The 18,349-nt window shown below is 43.3% G+C and overlaps 3 protein-coding genes across 4 annotated transcripts; 2 read left to right on the plus strand and 1 right to left on the minus strand.

The window, feature by feature from the left end:
- Positions 1 to 2,416: 2,416 nt before the first annotated feature.
- Positions 2,417 to 4,878, minus strand: LOC103712007 (zinc finger protein ZAT9-like). Of its 2 annotated transcripts, none has more exons than XM_026806548.2 (3): positions 4,415 to 4,878; positions 4,037 to 4,096; positions 2,417 to 3,924 (listed from the first exon to the last, which is right to left on the minus strand). In XM_026806548.2, exon 3 carries the CDS (start codon positions 3,920 to 3,922, stop codon positions 2,618 to 2,620), a length of 1,305 nt encoding a protein of 434 aa, XP_026662349.1. In that variant the 5' UTR covers positions 3,923 to 3,924; positions 4,037 to 4,096; positions 4,415 to 4,878; the 3' UTR covers positions 2,417 to 2,617. The 2 variants fall into 2 exon arrangements, with proteins under 2 accessions (XP_026662349.1, XP_017699489.1); XM_017844000.3 differs by having other exon boundaries at positions 4,037 to 4,108.
- Positions 4,879 to 9,824: 4,946 nt separating this feature from the next.
- On the plus strand, positions 9,825 to 10,509 carry LOC120104923 (4-hydroxy-2-oxovalerate aldolase-like). Its single transcript, XM_039116832.1, has 2 exons — positions 9,825 to 10,000; positions 10,113 to 10,509. The coding sequence occupies exons 1-2, from the start codon at positions 9,825 to 9,827 to the stop codon at positions 10,507 to 10,509; spliced, it is 573 nt and encodes a 190-aa protein (XP_038972760.1).
- A 61-nt stretch (positions 10,510 to 10,570) lies between these two features.
- On the plus strand, positions 10,571 to 11,994 carry LOC113462080 (AUGMIN subunit 6-like). Its single transcript, XM_039116867.1, has 3 exons — positions 10,571 to 10,952; positions 11,130 to 11,585; positions 11,713 to 11,994. The coding sequence occupies exons 1-3, from the start codon at positions 10,733 to 10,735 to the stop codon at positions 11,715 to 11,717; spliced, it is 681 nt and encodes a 226-aa protein (XP_038972795.1). The 5' UTR covers positions 10,571 to 10,732; the 3' UTR covers positions 11,718 to 11,994.
- Positions 11,995 to 18,349: the final 6,355 nt, after the last annotated feature.

Here is an 18,349-nt window from a genome sequence, read left to right on the forward strand (position 1 = left end):
GGATTGCACTCGAAATTGGTTAATGCTTTTCATGAACCATTACAACTCAGGCATACATGAGTAAACTTGACTGCAGAAACATATTTAAAAGGATTTAAACTTAAGAATCTCGCTGAAGTTTAAATTGGCCATAAAACTAAATAATAGCTACAAAATGGATTCACTTCTTGGACTCACTAGAAGAAAGCTATCTACAGTGAGCCCTACTTCGAAATTTTGGGATGTTGCTGCACTCCCTCTCTGCACAGACAAATACATCTCTCTGTCTCTCTACATAGACATATACACACAGAGAGAAAAGCTCTCTCTCTACACACATAGACAGAGAAACACACACGCACACAGAGAGAGAGAGAGATGCATATATATCTACGTTAGGATGGTGAAGTTATTATGGCTAAATGAAGCAAAATAAAAGCCTATAGTAACATCATTTAAACCATCACCCATTTGATAAAGTTTGAACTGTTAAGTAGACATTATGTAAAGTGGAATAGTAGTTAGTTCTCCCGTTTAACACAACATTGGCTACATACACTTATTGAGGAACAGTATTAGAAGTTCACAATGACCCCTTATTTATGTAGAGTTGTAATGTGTAAACTTTAATTTTACTAGCATGTACAATCGTAAATATGCAATGACTCCTTATGCATGAACGACACTTGAATTGCCAAAATAGATGGATTGTTTGTCCAAACTCCTTAAGTTTGTTGGTGACACACCAATCCAATTCGTTCCTATTGGTAGCTTTTTGGATGATCTGGTTCGATCATACTGTAAAACTAATGAAAAATTCCTCCAAGCAGTGTAATGGAGCTTCATATTTGCTAGCTTCAGTCATGGAATGCTCCGTGGCGATCGACCACATTGATAATCATAGACAAAGTTCTCCTCACTTCAATATACCACTTGAGATAAAAATCTCATTTACCTCAAAGATAAGTGTTGGCATCCGAAGACATTCCAGATGCTAGGAGAGACGGATGAGTCGACCATGCAAGACAGTAACCTTGAAGCAATCTTTTTCTTTAAGAAAAAGTAGTATAAATAAATAGTCAGTTGACTTGCCTCAGATGTTGAATTCTATTTGATCTTAAAGTAGAAAATACCGAAGAGAATTTATTTGTCTATGTATTGTACTCCTTACATTATATTAATAAAACTTGTCTTTGTAAAATACCAGCTACCTCTCATATAAACCATGCAACTTTTCTGCTTTTAGTCTTTAAAGCTTCTCTTATGTATCTTTGACGTATGGCCATCTACAGCCGCCCCTTAAAAGTGTGGGACAGCCGATAACATTCACCAGAAACATCAGATAACCATCTGGGTTCCTATTCCTGAAAGCTACATGCTCACATACACATCCATCCAAGCATACATACATACATAATATCAAATGAAGGAATTTTCTTTTGCTTGGATCAGTGGAAGAGGAGGGTTGGAGTGGGGACTCTTGGGAGTAAAGGAGAGAGCGTGAGGGAGGTGGAGATGGCCTCAGAGTCAAATGATTCGTGTAAGGGTTGCTTTCAGAGGGTCACGAGAATATGTCAACAAGCAGTTAAGCTCCCCTTTCTCGCACCACATACTTGGGTCCAAAGCTGAGGGGTGTGGCCCCATAACTTTTCCCACCTAAACCAACAAAAGGTGAAATTCTTGTATATAGGGTTGAGCAATGGGATTATGTGCATAGGTCAAGACATATGTGCATTAAATAACTCTGTTATTTCAAAAGCAAGTAGGTATTATATACCCTTCTACCAATAATCAAAAACAATGTAGTCTGTAGTCACTATTCTTCAAATCATATTATAGATTTAACAGAATAATGCATGACCTGAATTGAATAGCATATGGATAATTCTCACTTAGAATGCCCTCATGAAAACTTTCAATATAATTTCCTTTATCTTCCATCCTCTTGGTGGGTATGATGTTATATGCTCGTGAGTTCCACTATATGAGCTGTTCTCTAGGATGGATAGCTCCTGCACAGGGACAAAACAATCATTCAATGGGAAAGGGATGCAACTCCTAGAATAATATTACTTTCTTCATACACAGACTACTTCCCACATGTGTGCTTTAGCGTCCTGTACTAGTAGATATATGTTCGAAGACAAGAAGATTGCATGTCAACAAAGAGAGAGAAAACAGCAGGGACAATGATGATGATATAATAACCAATATAGCTTTTGGTTATCCAATTGGTTTCTCCTTAAGAACATAATAGCTACCAAATGTAAATGAGGTCCCCCTCACTTGGTCAGAAAGAGAGAAGAACTTCTCCTTTTGGATTGTTCCTCAATCACCCAACAGCTGCATCAGATAGCATTACAAAGGATAGGTAAATAAGGAGGGAATGGAGAGAGAGAGAGAGAGAGAGAGAGAGAGAGAGAGAGAGAGAAGAAAGCAAAGGTTCCTTTTTCACAACCAAGTTCTACCAGCTCCACCAGCTCCACCAGCTGCGACCCAATAACAACTGGTTAAATACAAAATTTGGAGCTTTAATATTTGATCACCAAGTCATATACCCTACTAACTGAAAACCAGATTGAAGGTTCAAATGTCATCTGCTCTAGTCCTACGATAGAGCATGATAAGAATTTCTAGACTACGGTTCTTCATCTTCCAACATTGGCATTTCATTGAGGTCAATGCCAAGCAGCACATTGTTTGCCTCCTTAACACTCTCAGATGATGGTGCAGAAGGTGAAGGTACATTGTTTGCCTCCTTAACACTCTCAGATGATGGTGCTGGTGGTGGGGGCGCCACCGTCGCCGACGCCATCGCCGGACCGTTCCAGTGCTTCCTCTTGTGCCCGCCGAGGGCCTGCCCTGTGGGGAACGCCGCTTGGCAAGTCTTGCATCGGTGTTCCGTGGTTGCTGTTCCGGGCACCAAAGTGTTTGAATCGGCCAATTCCTCATCAGCATGGGCCAGGTTGCTGTCTTCTGTCCCATCCCCTTCTTCCGAATTGTTCTTGCTCTTGTTGTGACTCGCCATATGACCCCCCAGTGCCTGGTGGGTAGAGAAAGACTTGCCGCAGATTCTGCAGCGGTATCTTCTATCTCGAGTTGGTGGACTGGATTCATGCACTGATTCCAGATCTTTGATCTTCTTCTTCTTCTCCTTCTTGACTTCTCCTTCGAACACAGACTGGCTGCTTGATGCTTCCACACCAGTGCACTCGCCTTCGATCCCATCTGCATTCTCGGAATGCATGGCATCCTCATCCATCTCTTTCCTCTTTCCTCTTCCTATATTGCATGGCGTAGGTCGCAGATTGTTGCTCCTTGACATCTGCAACAGAATTTCAGCTGCATTGGCTTCAGGGTCTTTCAAGTCGAGAATCCCTTTGTGACCTCTCTTTGCGGTCAGCGCTTTGTTGGATGAAGAACCGGCGCCTATTTGGATCTTCTTCTTCTTCTTCCTCTTCTTCTTTGCTTCGGGTGGCCGATGCGCCCCCCTGTAGTCTCTTTGACGATGGCATCTCAGGTGACCGTATAATGCTTTCAACGAAGGAAAGGTCTTCCCACACACGGCACAAGTAGGAGGCCCCTCAGCCACGTTATCACCTCCGTTCTTGCTTTCGGAGCTCCCGGGATCCTCGACGACTGTGCCATCTGCGACGTTCTGAGATTCGGTGTGTTCGTCTCGATCATCTGCGAGCTCTCCATTGGAGACATGGCGAGCTCTCATGTCACCATCGGAGGCTCTTCGTAAGCTCCGGTCAGAAGAGACCGCTTCTTCACGAGCTGCCTCTTCGTTCTGCTCGCCGGCCTTCTCACACTTGTTTAATCGAATCCGAAACCTGGTCTTCGCCAGCTTCCCATTTGCGGCGACCGATCCGTCTTCCGGCCCCAAAGCCGGAGCCTCGCTCTGGTAATAGCTTCTTCCGTCCACGGGATGGGCTCCCATTTCTAGATAACAGAAAAGCAGCTAATCTAATCACCCAAAGAAGTGAAGGTATGTGAACCGAAACAAATCAGAGAAGAGAAGAAAAAAAAAAGAGAAAAGAAAAGGATAACTCACTCTTGATGGCAGATAACTGCCTCCTCTCTCCTTTTCAGTTTCCGAAAAGCCACGACGAATCTGAGAACAGGGCTGTTTAGAGAAGATATATAGACAATAAATACAATAAAATCGCCATCTTCGGTGGTCAAAAAAACTGAAATCGAGCTTCTTAAAGATTCCCAGAGCTCGTTCCAAAGATCTATTCCACTGAGACTTAAACAAAGAATCCAAAACAGCACAAACAGAGCTGGAGGAGGTTCGGATTCCAAGCGAAACAGAGAAAAAAGAGCTAGCTTTTAGTGTAATCTATCAATCTAAATCAACATAGAAAGAAACCCATCAACTAAACCAAAGAGAAATAAAAAAAAGAAGAAAGAAAACGATGGCGGAGATTACCAGATGAGCACAAGAGACGAAACGAGTGAGACCCAGCAGATTTCACCAAGCCATCAGCTCCAAGGAGCTAGCTTTCCACCGGATTAGATCCAGAAAGGAGTGGCCCGGATCGAAGAGACTGGAAAGATATCGAAAGAGAGCAAAAACCGTCGCCCAGATTGCGAAGAAAAGAGAGGGATCAAAATCTCGTAACCTTCTGGTCTTTTCTCTACTACCAGTGACAGAGCGCTCCGAAGAGAGAACAGAGGAGAAGGCGAAACAGTGGCAAGAGAAAGCGGAGGAGAAGCAGTCTCCCATAAGAGAGAGAGAGAGAGAGAGAGAGAGAGAGAGAGAGAGAGAAGGGAGAGGAGATGATTTCGGGATCACAACGGGTCGTGGTCGAGGCTACGACCCCACGAATCCCTTGCTGGATCATGCTAAGCTCCCGCCAATCGCTCGATTTCTTTCCATCCGTTACCCAACGCGTGGGAGGTCTTATTATGGGCGAGAAACAGGTCCTCCAAGGTTTAAAACCACTGAAGATTTAGAGATTTGAAAGCCTTCAATTCCTATTTGAAGAATATTACAATCAGTTATTATGATGTTTATCTCTTTCCCTCTTTCTTTTTTTTTCCGGGAGACTCTAATATTGAATTGCTCTGACCTTGTAAGGATTTTTTTTTTCTTTTCTTTGGAGACCCTAATATTGAATTACTTTGACTTTGTAGGATTTTTTTTTTTTTTTAATATCGGGCAAGCTCATTACATCACAACCATTGAATCAAAAAAATTAATATGTGCAAATTTATCCTTTCTATCTATATTTCTCAATGAAAATAATAATTATAATATATATTTATGAAAGCAAAGCATGTAATTTTTTTTTTTTGTGCACGTCAAGAATGTTCGAAATTGTGCTTCCATTCTTGGTAGGGGCACTATTCTAGTTTTTGTCCTATTTTTTAAATTAATATTTAAGAGGAGATAGCCTTTAGGTTTGTGGCAAAGTAAGATGAGTTTTCACTTAAAGTCAACCTACATGATAGATTTTAAGATCACACTATGCTGGATAATACTTTTCAATATATCAAACTTTCACTTTTTTTAACCTTATTTTAGTTACACTCCAACCATCCCGGGTTTAAAAAAATTTAATCGAATTTTTTAAATTAGCAAATCAACTGAATCTAACCACATCATCCCTTTCATTTAATTGAATTTCAATAAAGATTATCTTATAATCTGTTAGATTCTCTAATATTATCCTTCCATATATCTAATTAAAGATCGCCAAAAAAAAATCTCTCAACCTCCTTTGACTCTTCAACTCTATTCGCTGCCTTACTGTCATCTTCTCTTTCACCGTCAATATCCCCCCTGGCTATAACCACCGTAGCAGGAGCCTTCACCGCCATCATCCTTCTTGTGTTCGAGTCTCCTCCGTCGCTTTATCTACTTTTGAGACCTTCCCATTATCATTGTCATTTCCACTTCTCTCTTCATTGCCCCCTTCTTCCTTGTTCTCTCTTCCCCCATTTTTCTTCTTCTTCTCGCTTCCCAGTTCTTCTCCTCTTCCTCTACCTCTCTCCAGCGTATCAGTGTCGACTTGATGCTCATCGATCCATCACTCCAAGCTCCTTTGTATATACTCTTCCACTCCCCACTCCCTTTTCCTCTCCGTAAAAGTCTCACCTTCTCGAAGCTCTCAGCATCACCATCGCCATATTGTCTCTCCTCGCAGAAAAGATCTCCTCCGAGTGCAAATGCAACGTGAAGGTCCACCTCTCGTAAGGCTGACTTTAATTAGCTGCCTTGAGATTGAGCTCATCGAGCTTGAGATGCTTGGGCTCATGGCCTACCGCTTCAAATTTGGCTCCTCCTAGCCCTTCAAGGGCACTTTTACCTCCGGTTCCCTCCATAAGACCATCATCTTCATGAAAACGATTACCACACTAGGCACCAAGTTGCACTGGCGCTCGTGCAACATCTTCTCCACCCAGGACAACACCACCATCACTGTCGCCCATGACTCCACCGTGGTGTTTGCTTGGAAGAATGAGACCCTCCAGGAATACCGGTGGTGCACCGAGCATTGCCTTGACTGGGACCCCACTAGTGGTCCTGACCTCATCGTCGGCAATGATAGCATCACCATGCTCCTCATCCACAAGGGGGTCAATGCCGAGGTATCCAAGAAGTTTGGCGACCAAAGATTCCTGACTCGGCATCCACCAAAGATGCCGATCCAGAGCTCATGATGGACAGCCTCAGGGTGGATACAAAGAAGTATATATACCAAGATGAAGGAGAGGTCATCAGCACCTCCAAGGAGGCGACCCCGCTAGTGTCAAGAGGAGGGGTCCGAGGGGGGTCAAGCAGGGCGGAGTGGCTAATGAAGGAGACCATGGCGATGATGGTGGAGTAGAAGTGGTAGCCAGGGGTGAGGGATGGCGGGCAAGGAAGTGCTTGAGCTCTAGTGAGAGGCCGAGCTCGGCAATGGTTGAGGGTATCGTAGCCAACGAGCTCACGCTCGATCTGGTGGAGCCAGCATGTAGAGGTCTCAATTTCATGAAAAACAAGAGAGATGCGCTCGGAGATGGTGAAGAGGTTCTTGTAGCCGCTATCCAGAAGGGATGGAAGCAGGTGAAGGAATAGAAGGTGAAGAGGTTAGTGGAGATGACAGTGGCGAGCGTGACATGGAGGGCGGAGGACTAGGGCAAGGCATAGTGGAAACATGTGGTCAAAAAAAATTTAAACTTTATTTGGTTTTTTTTTTTAACTGCCTTAGCTCAATCCATCCTATTTTAAGTTGGGTTGACTATTAGCTAACTCTGTACGAACTTGATCGGTTGAAAAAGAATCCAAATAAGATTTTCTTTTAATTTAAAATCAATCTTGCGAAAATAAAAAACTGCCGAGTACCCCAAGTTCACTAATTTCTTGTTAGTAGAATCCTGGAGGATTCAGGATTCCATATCAATAGTAAGTTCGGTATTTTAAAAGGTAGACCTGCACAGATTTATTAAACTACATTAAACAAGATTTGAACAGCCTCCATTTGAGGATAATAACTGCAAAGGGGCCGGAAAATGAGTATAGAAACTATTATCCTAGGTTTCATTTTTTAAAGTAGCCATGAAGAGTTATATGATCATATCTAGGTGATGAGGGTTAAAATTAATATTACTCCACATCAAGGTTTGTACGTGGTAAGGACAATGAAACCCAGGGTCGCCTCTCTTCCTGTGAAAGATTTTTTTGTTCTTCCGACTTACTAATGCTACCTATTTCCCAAATCTTGCTTTTCAACTTACTTTTGGATTACTCCACCCTTCGTGAATCAACTCCCAACAATACCCGCTTCAAGTTGTGTGAACTGCAGAATCTCAGTAAATGCCTAAACTTTATGAGAACAGCTGTACGTTAATTCTACTGAATTTTATAAACCTTCTCATTAAAAATTTCCTTTCACGAATTTATGTTGTAATGGTAAGTGAACCTCACACCGGAGATCAATTTTTATCATATAAAAAACCTTGAAGGGTAATGATGCAAAGACATGGCCAGCAAGCATGCCAATGCACCGAATTAATCAAGATCCCCTCTAAATTGATGTTCAAATAGCAAACTTAACCCCACTAGTGCCATTTCTGTATGTGTATTGGAGTGGATTTTTCTTTTTTTTAGGTTTTTGAGAAAAGAAAGTGTTGGAAAAGTTTTTTTATTTGTAATTTTCTTTTAGCATAATTTTAGGAATTATATAACAATCTACATCATCCATAATATATTCTTTTATTAACGTAATCCTTTTATATCAGTCAGTAATATTTTTCATTATTAGCTTGATTCTGTATCTTCATATATTATTTTGTTAATATGAAGTATATATAATCTCGAGATGTACCGAATATGACGGAACAAAGCAATAAAATCATTTTTCTCTCTCATTTTCTCCTATTTTTTTACAAATATTTTAATATTTTTTAAGAAGACATAATTACCACTATACAATTAGAAATGAATGGTAGGCTTGGCAAGTGTCTAAGGTAAGATTGCTTCATCATACAACGGATTGTTTAGGAAGGGAATATAAAACCTCTCCATATGACTTTTACGGTACATACTTCCAAAAAGTAAACCCCTTGAAATGATCCTTAAATATTGCTATTACTACCCTGAGCTTTCTACTATAGTTACCAAGGCACGAGGCTGGAACTTTCCCATCTTTTTCTTCTCTCTTTCTCTTGACCCTTTTCACTACTTTGGCCTCAGTCTAGCAGACCTAACTTAGCCTCCAAGCTACCTTTCTACCACTGAACTCAACATTTTCATCATTTTATATGCTCGAGTTCTGCTATCTTTGCCTCAGTCGTGATGCTAATACTTTTCTCAGTCTTTGACCGTTCCTACTTGTCCCAAATGCTCCCACGAATTTCTGTATTCGGATTGAATGGAAGTCTACAAGTCAACATGCTTCCCAAAATCACTGATAGTGGCAATATGCATGAAAATGGCTGGAACTGTCAATATGCCCGGAGAAAATTCCATCTGGCCATAAATTCGTCATGGCCCATGTCAAGTGTAAACCGTCATGTACGTTAATGAGGGCGTTATCACTCACAAGGCATACGAAGGAAAGCCGAAGGAAACTGAAGTGGCTGAAAGGGAGACTCAACTTGAGGCTAATGAACGCTTGATCCCTTGCTGGACCGCATGCTTTATGACTCCAAATGTGACTCTTTGACGTGGACTCACTACAGAAAAAGTGGATTTTAACGACGCTTTTTTGCCGACGCTTTTTTAAAGCGTCGGCAATTTTTAGCCTAGCGTCAACATTTGCCGACGCTTTTAAGAAGCGTCGGCAACAGACGACGCTTATAAGGGTCGGGGTAGTTGCGGGCCTAAGACGACGCTAAAAAGCGTCGTCGAAAGCCCACGACCTCTCCAAACTCCAAAGGCTTCGGAAGCCAACGAGCTTGTGTCAGAAGCCACCGCGCTCTCTCTCTCATCCCTCCTCCCTCAACCCAGAGATCGAAGAGAACGGAATGCAAGCATCTATTTAACCCTCCAATCCGTCGCCTCAAACCCTCCTCCTCCTTCCGAAACCCTCGACTACTGCGACCACTTCCCCCCTCCCCCTACCCCTGAAAACCCACCTCCTTACCCCCCGCCCGACCAAGCCGACGGCCAGACTCTCGCCGCTGCGGGCGAGAGGACGCCGGTCTCCGAGAACGGCCTGGTTGCCGTGACCCACAGTGGCACCGACAAGGATGTGTCCGGCGGGGAGGAGGAGATCAATAGCCGCCGCCGCAGTCGCTGGGACCCTCCGGTGTCCGGCGACAGCGCTGGCGATGGGTCTTCTGGTGGCCGAAAGTGAAAGACCCGATGGGCCGATGAGGAGCCCAAGCCGGTCGTCCAGCTCCCTGACTTCATGAAGGAGTTCGTCGCCGACCTCGACCCCGAAGTCCAGGCGCTCAACTTAAGGCTTCTTGAAATCAACCGGCTTCTTCAATCCGGCATGCCCCTCGACGACCGGCCAGAGGGCGCCCGCTCCCCCTCTCCGGAGCCAATCTACGACACCATCGGTATCAGGATCAATACTCGGGGGTATCGAGCAAGGGAGCGGCTGACGAAGGAGCGGCAGGAATTCATCTCCCAGCTCATCCGCCGGAACCTAGTGTTCAAGCCCTCGGCCGACTACCGCCCTCCCAAGCTCCAGAAGAAGCTCTATTCTGGATCCCGACTCCGCCCCCCTCTCCCCCGAACCGCGGATCCTCAAGTCCCGCCTCGTCGCCGGCGAGACCCTCTACGGCCTCTTCCTCCTGCGCTCCTCCCCGACCCTCGCCGAGATCGCCGGCCTCGCCGGCTACGACTACATGGTCGTCAACATGGAGCATGGCTCTGGCAGCATCGTCGAGGCCCTCCCTTGCCTCCACGCCCTCGCCGCCGCCCGCACCCCGGCCATCCTCCGCCTTCCGGAGCTCTCTGCCGCCTGCGCCAAGAAGGCCCTCGATCTCGGCCCCCAGGGACTCATGTTCCCCGTGATCGAGTCCCCCGGCGCCGCCGAGCTCGCCGTCTCCCGCCGCGCGGCGTCCGCGGGAAACAGCAGAATATGAAGATGAGAGGATATCAAGGAAAAATGTCAACTTCCAACTCGTAAGAACTTATCAATTCTCTTACTGGATGTGTCATAACACTCCGGCTTTGAATGATAGTAGTCCAATGGAGTTGTTTTAGGTTTTGCAAGACTTATATTTTGTTCGTTTATATGTTTATTTATCCTCCAACTGATCATTTTTCAATTTGAAACAGGAAAATACCAGTGATGAAGTTTCGGGGATGACTGCTAAACTCTCCTCTGTCCAGCTTGAAAAGGTTTCAACTAGTCCTGCTTTGAAACTTCCCCAGTTATTTAGTTTAGCTCCAAATTCATTAGGGAAAGGCATGCACACACCAAAGCGACATGCGTCAGCTACCCAATCAAACCAACAAAGTCTGCCAGTAGGGAAACCAACCACACCACCCTTTACAAAAGCTCAAACTGATAGTGCAACACAAGGTTGGCACCTCTGGTTGTCTGCCTACTTGAGTATTTTCCCATAAATATCTGCTGAATTTTAAGCTTCTTTGCTTGTTTTCGTACTTCTCTAGTTTTCTGGTGATAAGGGCATGACCAATCTTCTGTATATTAATGTTTTTCTACTCAGTTAATTCCTTTCTTTTCCTGTTTTCACAGATAGTGATGGTTATCATGCTCAGAAACTTAGGTGTTCTGTTCGTGAAGCTGCATTGCCAAGGCTATCAAACAATACAGAATGGTCCCAAGAGAAGAGCAGTGATGATGGTCCTGAGCACTTCTTCATGCCTCTCTCAACAGGTCTTTCCCGAAAAGAGGTAGATGCCGTTCCAAATCGAAGAAAACAGCAACTGGTTTTCTCTCCACCAGAAATCCATGTCTCCAGGAATACAAAAGATCTCCCTTCTAACACCAGGAGCCAGTTAAATTCAGTGCAAGTTAAGTCATATAAATTGAATGGACTTGACGATTATAAAAAACAGGCAGAGCTACTTCAGCCAGCCCTTGGTAATGCATGGAGCACATTTACCGACATTGATGATATTCTGGATCAAGTGTTCTCACCTCCATTGCTACTGGAATCATGCTTCCAGGATACATACGAGGACTTGCTCGGTAGATATAACAATGCCCTTACTGTTTTCTGCAATGATTTAAGTATCATTTTTTTAATTAGTTGTGTGGCACCTAGACTCATGCAGGAGTGTTCCTGCTGTGTCTCTGTTTTGCCCTTATGATGTAGGGTGATGTGAAATTCGCAGAAGTTCTTGAGAAAATGGGAGCCAAGGTTACATGGACTGAGAACAGTGTCACTGTTACTGGTCCACCACGAGATCCTTCCAAGAGAAAAAACTTGCGTGCCGTTGATGTAAACATGAATAAAATGCCCGATGTTGCCATGACCCTTGCTGTTGTTGCGCTATTTGCGGATGGTCCAACAGCCATTAGAGATGGTAAGTTTTAGCTTGCACTCTTGCAAGCTTATAACTTGTTCATATAAATTGGTATCTGAAATTAGTTGGCAGTGATTTGGAAAGCAGTCATCTTATAGCTTCCCTTTCTTAATTTTATGTATCCATAGAATGTCTTATCTTTTATTATAATTATTATTTTTATTATGATTAGGCAGCACATATTTTTTGATCTTTATAATTTACATTCGTATTTTTATTTTTTTTAAAAAAAATAGCAATCCCCGACGCTTTAAAGCGTCGGCGAAAACGAAAAACTACGCCTTTATCGACGCTTTAAAGCGTCGGAAAAGCCGTTTTTGCCGACGCTTCCATTAGCGTCGGCAAATCCCTGTTTTTGCCGACGCTTCCTCTTAGCGTCGGCAAAAACCGGACCCACGCCCACCTGCCCGACGTCTGACCCACGCTTTGGGTCGCGTGGGCTGGGAATTCGCCGACGCTTATAAGTGTCGGTAGAGACCAAAAAAAGCGTCGGGAGTTATTCCTTCTTTTGTAGTGGCTAATGGTTGGGCCTCACAAACGAGGGCATGATGCTCATAGCCTTGTACAGGCATGGGAGGACCATAGCTTTTTTTTAAGGAAAAAAAAAAGAGCTGAAAAAGAGAGGGGAGCAAAGCTCGCATCCAACTTGAAATGAAGAGAATATAAAATTGACCGGGTTGGAGACTCGCAAAAGAAATATCCATAAATAAAAAGATTCATTGCAAAAGGAGAGGTGGTTGAAATGATTTTAAAGTAATGGTTTGTTACGTCACCACTCATATCGGTTATATGACACGGCCGCATGCCTCTCAAGAGCACGCAAGGGCTATAAATTGAACGCAACCTCGATGTCACTGGATAATGATAAATTATCATTTCAAAACAAATCACTTCCATCTTTAACAAGTATTAGAAACTACCCAATTATAAATTTGCTTTACTCGATTAGTATTAGAGACATTCTAACTATTCATCCTAGCATCAGGGTCTCAAACTATAGCTAAACACCAAGCAGCCTACAATTCCGAAAGCAAACATGAAGAAGTACTTTACAACTCAATAAGAATACCTGCACATGCATTCCAACATAAACAATTTAAAGATGAAAATAATAAATAATCAATGCCAAAATAAATACAAATATCATGAAATCACATGCCAACTATCCAGCACTACTCAAATAAATCGGTATACGCATATAAATATACATCATCAATCATCAAATATCCATCTTATTTGAAGAAGATATATCACAATATCATCAAGTAAAATCTTTTTATTCAACGGTGGTTTCATCTGTCTTATTTTCTATTTCTCATTATTACGATCTGGATTCGGCAACAATTATTTTTCGATTTTGGATAAACCACAATCATATCCTGATCCATGACAAGGAAAAAAAAAAGACATAATACTCATGTGTAAGCCCATGGCAACTATCTCACGCATAAGCCTATAGCGACTGTCCCACATATAAGTCTCTGATTACAGCTATCCCATATATAAATTCATGGCAACTATCCTACACATAAACTCGTGGAGGCTATTCTATATGTAAGCTCATAGTAGCTATTTTACACGTATATCTGTAATAGCCATCCACACGTAAATTTGTGGTGACTATCTATAGGACGAGGTTAGTTCAAATATCTATTACTCATCCATCTAGTTAATCGATTTTATTCTTGCTCAATAAAATATAATTTTACTCTATATTCCTAGCCAAATTTCAAAGTGACCACATAACCAAAATCATCGATATATATATGATAAAGAAATATATACTTATATATTCATATCATCAATCACATGATGAACAATAATTATCCTGTACAAAACCAAAATCATCGATGCATGATATATAAAGAAATATTATATATAAAGGTGATTATGTAAAGGGATCATGATCTCTATGGGCAACTAATATATAACCAATTTATCCTTGATCAACCACCAACAATATTATTTTTTAAATTTTAAAATTTTAATATATGAATTACCCTTTACCCTAAGTTTTTCTATCCTATCCTCACTCAAAATGAAAATAATAAAGTTTTAGGGTTCTACCTTAATTTAAGAATTAGAGACTTAGAGTGTAATTAAGACCTCTTGCTCATTATCTTCTTGTCTGGATATTGCACCCCTACGGAACCGAAACCCATAATCAGAAAAAATCATAAAGTAATTATAATCTATGGTGGAAAATATGTGTGAGTGAGAAGAGAGAGAGAAAGAACATAGCTGGATAGGTGACGGTCTCTATTAATCCGGGTGGGTTAGATTTGGTTGACTCAACCAGTGGATCACAAAGCAAAATTTATATCAAATGTGGTATGAAAGGGGTTCTTAATAATGGGATCCAATGATGCCTGGCAGAGATCGACATGATCCAAGACCTTCTACTGGTGTCAACTCAGGATCCATGAAAAAGGAATTTCAGGCTCTCCTACTAGGGTCCACTAAGCCATGAAGAGAGAGAAAAAGAGAAAAGAAGAGGGAGGAAGAGATAGAAGAGAGAGAGGGAAGGAAGGAAACCCCCTTCAATGTTCTCTTAGAGTAGAGAAGAGGAGGGAAAAGTGGGGCCTGGAGGGCGGGGACTCATGGTGATAAGAGGCAGCATCAAAAGACCGGCGAAGGATGGTTGTTGGAAGAGAAAAAAAAGAAACAGAATAAAGAAGAAGAGGCGATAGAATGCTCAAACCATAGCGGCGAAAGCTGGTGATGGCAACGACAATATTGGCTAGAAGTTAGGCCTCCGGTCAAGACTACAGGATGAGAGAAAACGAAAAGAAAAACTGATGATAGGGGTGATGGGGACATCAGAGCCACCTGTTCTCGTTTGGACCAGGGATTGGCATCGTCATGGCTTGGAGATGATCTTGAGCTGCCGATTTGAGGCAGGCTCAGATCGGGTCCATTGGAGTCTGTTTTATTTTTTTATTTTCTATATTTTGCTTCAAGTCAATTTGGTCAGTTGTTTTGTTAGTAGACAAGTCAATTGGGTTCGTGTAATTGGGTCAATTAAGTGGATCAATTTTGGTAAAAGATTATTTGATATAAGGGTCCAAATTTAGTCAGTGTTAATTGATTGACTTGGCCAATTGATTAACTTGACTTGGTTATGATGTAAGGCCTATTTAAAGGCCATCCCTCTCATATATTAGGCATTGAATGATTGAATAAAAAATTCTGGCCTCCTTTCTTCTTCTTCTTTTTTTTCCTCCTCTCTTTCTCTTCTTCTTTCTTCTTCTCTTTTTCCCCTGAAGTGGTCCCCATCAACGCTTTCATCAGCAGTACGATAGCCGGCCAGACCTACATTGGACGAGGTCGAGTTTTTTCTACCTGGGAGGAGTTGATGGGGACATCAGAGCTACTCATTTGTGTTCGCACCAAGGATTGACATCGTTATAGCTCGGAGATGATCTTGAGCTGCCGATTTGAGTCGGGCCCAGATTGGGTACATTGGAGTCTATTTTATTTTTTTATTTTCTGCATTTTGCTTTAGTTTTAGTCAAAGTTAATTTGGTCAGTTGTTTTGTTAGTAGACAAGTCAATTGGGTTCACGTAATTGGGTCAATTGAGTGAACCAATTTTGGTAAGGGATTAATTGATGTAAGGGTCCAAATTTGGTCAGTGTTAATTGATTGACTTGGTCAATTGATTAACTTGACTTGGTCATGATGTAAGGCCTATTTAAAGACCAGCCCTCTCATGTATTAGGTATTGAATGATTGAACAAAAAAAATACTGGCCGGCCGGGTATTGAATGATTTAAAGACCAGCCCTCTCATGTATTAGGTATTGAATGACTTGGTCATCGATGTGATTTGTGATCCGTGGGTGGATACCCTTCCTTTGAGATACTGGCCGACGATGGTGGATACTGAGGCAGCAGAGGGGCACCGGGTATGCGACCTCCTAGCACCAGGGAGGACAGAGTGGGATGAGATCAGACTACATCAGTTGTTCAGGGCACATCTTGCTGAGAGGATTCGCTCCCTCCCAGTACCAGGATGCGAGGGGCCAGACGTCCGGGTATGGGGCACCTCATGCAGGGCCAGTGTCAGGTTGGGTGATCTGTCACGAGTTATCGAGCGGGAGCATGAGCGGGGACCGGACTACACCTGGATATGGAGGTCCGGGCTCCACCCGAGGGCAGCTCTCTTTTTGTGGAAGGTGATGTGGGATCGCCTTCCGACGAGAGCAGTGCTGAGTAGGCGTGGCTTGGGGATCCCTACGGAGTGCGGGGCTTGCGGCGTAAACGAGTCTGTGGACCATGTACTATTTCGGTGCACTTGGGCGAGGGCGACATGGCAGTGGACAGGTATCCCGGAGGAGACGTGGCGGGAGAGGAGATTCTTCCTTCAGATGATACGACAGTGGTTGGCCAGTCTCGGGACACATCAGGAGGCCATCAGAGCGACTTGCACAGCCCATCAGATCTGGCTGGCAAGGAACGCTCGTACTTTCGGCGAGCGCAGGATATCGCCGAGGTTTGTTGCGGAGTCTGCTCGTGCACTGGCGATGGAGTCCAGACTCACCATCCCTTCAGATATACCCTTGACAGCTCGGGACACCTGGGGTTCCTTCTCTGCTCAGGCAGCTCCTCGGACGGTGTTTTTCACCTGGGAGCCCCCACCCCCGAGTTTCCTCAAGGTCAACTTTGACGGGTCGGTGTTAGATGGAGGTACGCGAGGCGGGGCAGGCTTCGTTATACGGGACCCTCATTCCAGGGTAGTGGCAGTAGGCGGTTGCCAGTTGTTCGACATATCAGTTCCAGGGGCGGAGTTGCGAGCTGCCTGGGCAGGTCTTCGCCACGCGCGGCAGGTGCTGCGGGCTAGCTCGATCATCTTGGAGGGCGATTCGGCTACAGTTATTGGGTGGATCCGGCAGGGACCGAGTGGTGAGAGCACAGACCACCCTCTGATCCGGGACATCGGAATGATGGTGAGGGATGGCGCGGCCTTTCAGGCCACGCATGTATTCAGAGAGGCCAACGGGGCGGCCGACTGGGTGGCTGCATACGCGGCCCACCACTCAGGATACGCCCTGTGGGCAGGAGAGAGGGAGCTGCTATTGGCACTTCGTGAGATTGTGTATTTTGACTTTCTTGGATGTATTCAGACACGTGTTGTCTGAAGAACCCGTCAAAGCAAAAAAAAAAAAAAAAAAAAATCCTAGCCTCCTTTCTTCTTTTTCTTCCTCTTCTCTTTCTCTTCTTCTTCCTCCTCTCTTTACCCTGCAGTGGTCCTCCATCAAGGGGTCAACATAAAAGGGACTGGAGTTGCTTGGCTTATTTGTTGGTAGCCGAAGCTATTCTACAGTCATGAGGGTTGCCGATAGCTCCACTAGATTTCCAGCAAGTCCATAGCATCAAATCACAATGGAGTAGGCGAAATAGAAAAGAAAAAGAACCAAAACTGGAGAGGCTTGATTCGATGGGTTTCAGTGGCTATCTGGCACTAATTCAGCCAGCAACGATGACCCTAAAGCTGAGGAAAATTGGGAAGAGGATTAGCTAAAGGATGGGGGTCTAATCCCTCGGCTGTGGCAAGATACTGAAGCTAGCACAGTGAACCTACAGCGACAACACTAAGCGAAAGAGAGGAAGAAATAGGCGACGGCAATTAGTGGTAATCATCCTGGAGAGGAGAGGGTTCTATTTATAAATGAGCCCTAAGGTTTCGGTCCAAGTTGGATAGTCCTAGGATTTCGACTTCTATTGGGAGTAAGCATCAAAATAGAACTCCTATCAGGAGTTTGTTGTTAGCCTAGCATGAGCAAAGCACATATCTAGCTAGGGTTTGAGAGTAGTTTGTTCGGGATATTACCAATGGAGCGAGCCTCACAAAAGCAAGCTTGAAGGAGAGATGAAAGGGAGACATGCTTTAAAGAATCAATATCTCCCGGGATATCGACAATCGGACGTTGAGAAACCGCATTCCCAAATCCTATTATAAGATAGTTTTCAATTTTTCTCTTTTTTCTTATATTTAAGGATAAGGACCTCTTTGGTTGCAAACGTAGCTTCCCCACCCCACCGCCCTCTCCCAATAAACTTATTTACGCTAAACAAAATTAATTAATTATCGATCAGTTATAATAAGATAGTCAATAATATTATATCCATCAAGATTTAACTTATTTTTTTTATATATTACTATGTGGAGGTATCATAGCTTGTCACTTGTCGCCCATACAAGACATCACATGTAAGTTGCGAGGATGATAGTGGTATTTTGATGATTAACACAACCATTAAGGGAATATCTAATTAAAAATTACAAGAAAATATGATACATTATTACTAAGTTCGTCACCCACGGTACATTAGAAGAATGAGATCAAGATGTACTTCAATGATTACCAATGAGATAAAATTTGCGATAGAAAAGGGATAGTGAATTCTAAATTCCAATTCGGCAA

This window comes from Phoenix dactylifera, unplaced genomic scaffold (assembly GCF_009389715.1).
Source record: "Phoenix dactylifera cultivar Barhee BC4 unplaced genomic scaffold, palm_55x_up_171113_PBpolish2nd_filt_p 000143F, whole genome shotgun sequence".
Taxonomy (NCBI): domain Eukaryota; kingdom Viridiplantae; phylum Streptophyta; class Magnoliopsida; order Arecales; family Arecaceae; genus Phoenix; species Phoenix dactylifera.

Bases quoted from the DNA above. Each gene is read 5' to 3' on its own strand.
- LOC103712007 (XM_026806548.2), bottom strand. From the start codon at position 3,922: ATGGGAGCCCATCCCGTGGACGGAAGAAGCTATTACCAGAGCGAGGCT.
- LOC120104923 (XM_039116832.1), top strand. From the start codon at position 9,825: ATGAAGGAGTTCGTCGCCGACCTCGACCCCGAAGTCCAGGCGCTCAAC. The intron at 10,001-10,112 runs GTATCGAGCAAG...CCCAAGCTCCAG, and splicing joins ATCAGGATCAATACTCGGGG to AAGAAGCTCTATTCTGGATC.
- LOC113462080 (XM_039116867.1), top strand. From the start codon at position 10,733: ATGACTGCTAAACTCTCCTCTGTCCAGCTTGAAAAGGTTTCAACTAGT. The intron at 10,953-11,129 runs GTTGGCACCTCT...CTGTTTTCACAG, and splicing joins AACTGATAGTGCAACACAAG to ATAGTGATGGTTATCATGCT.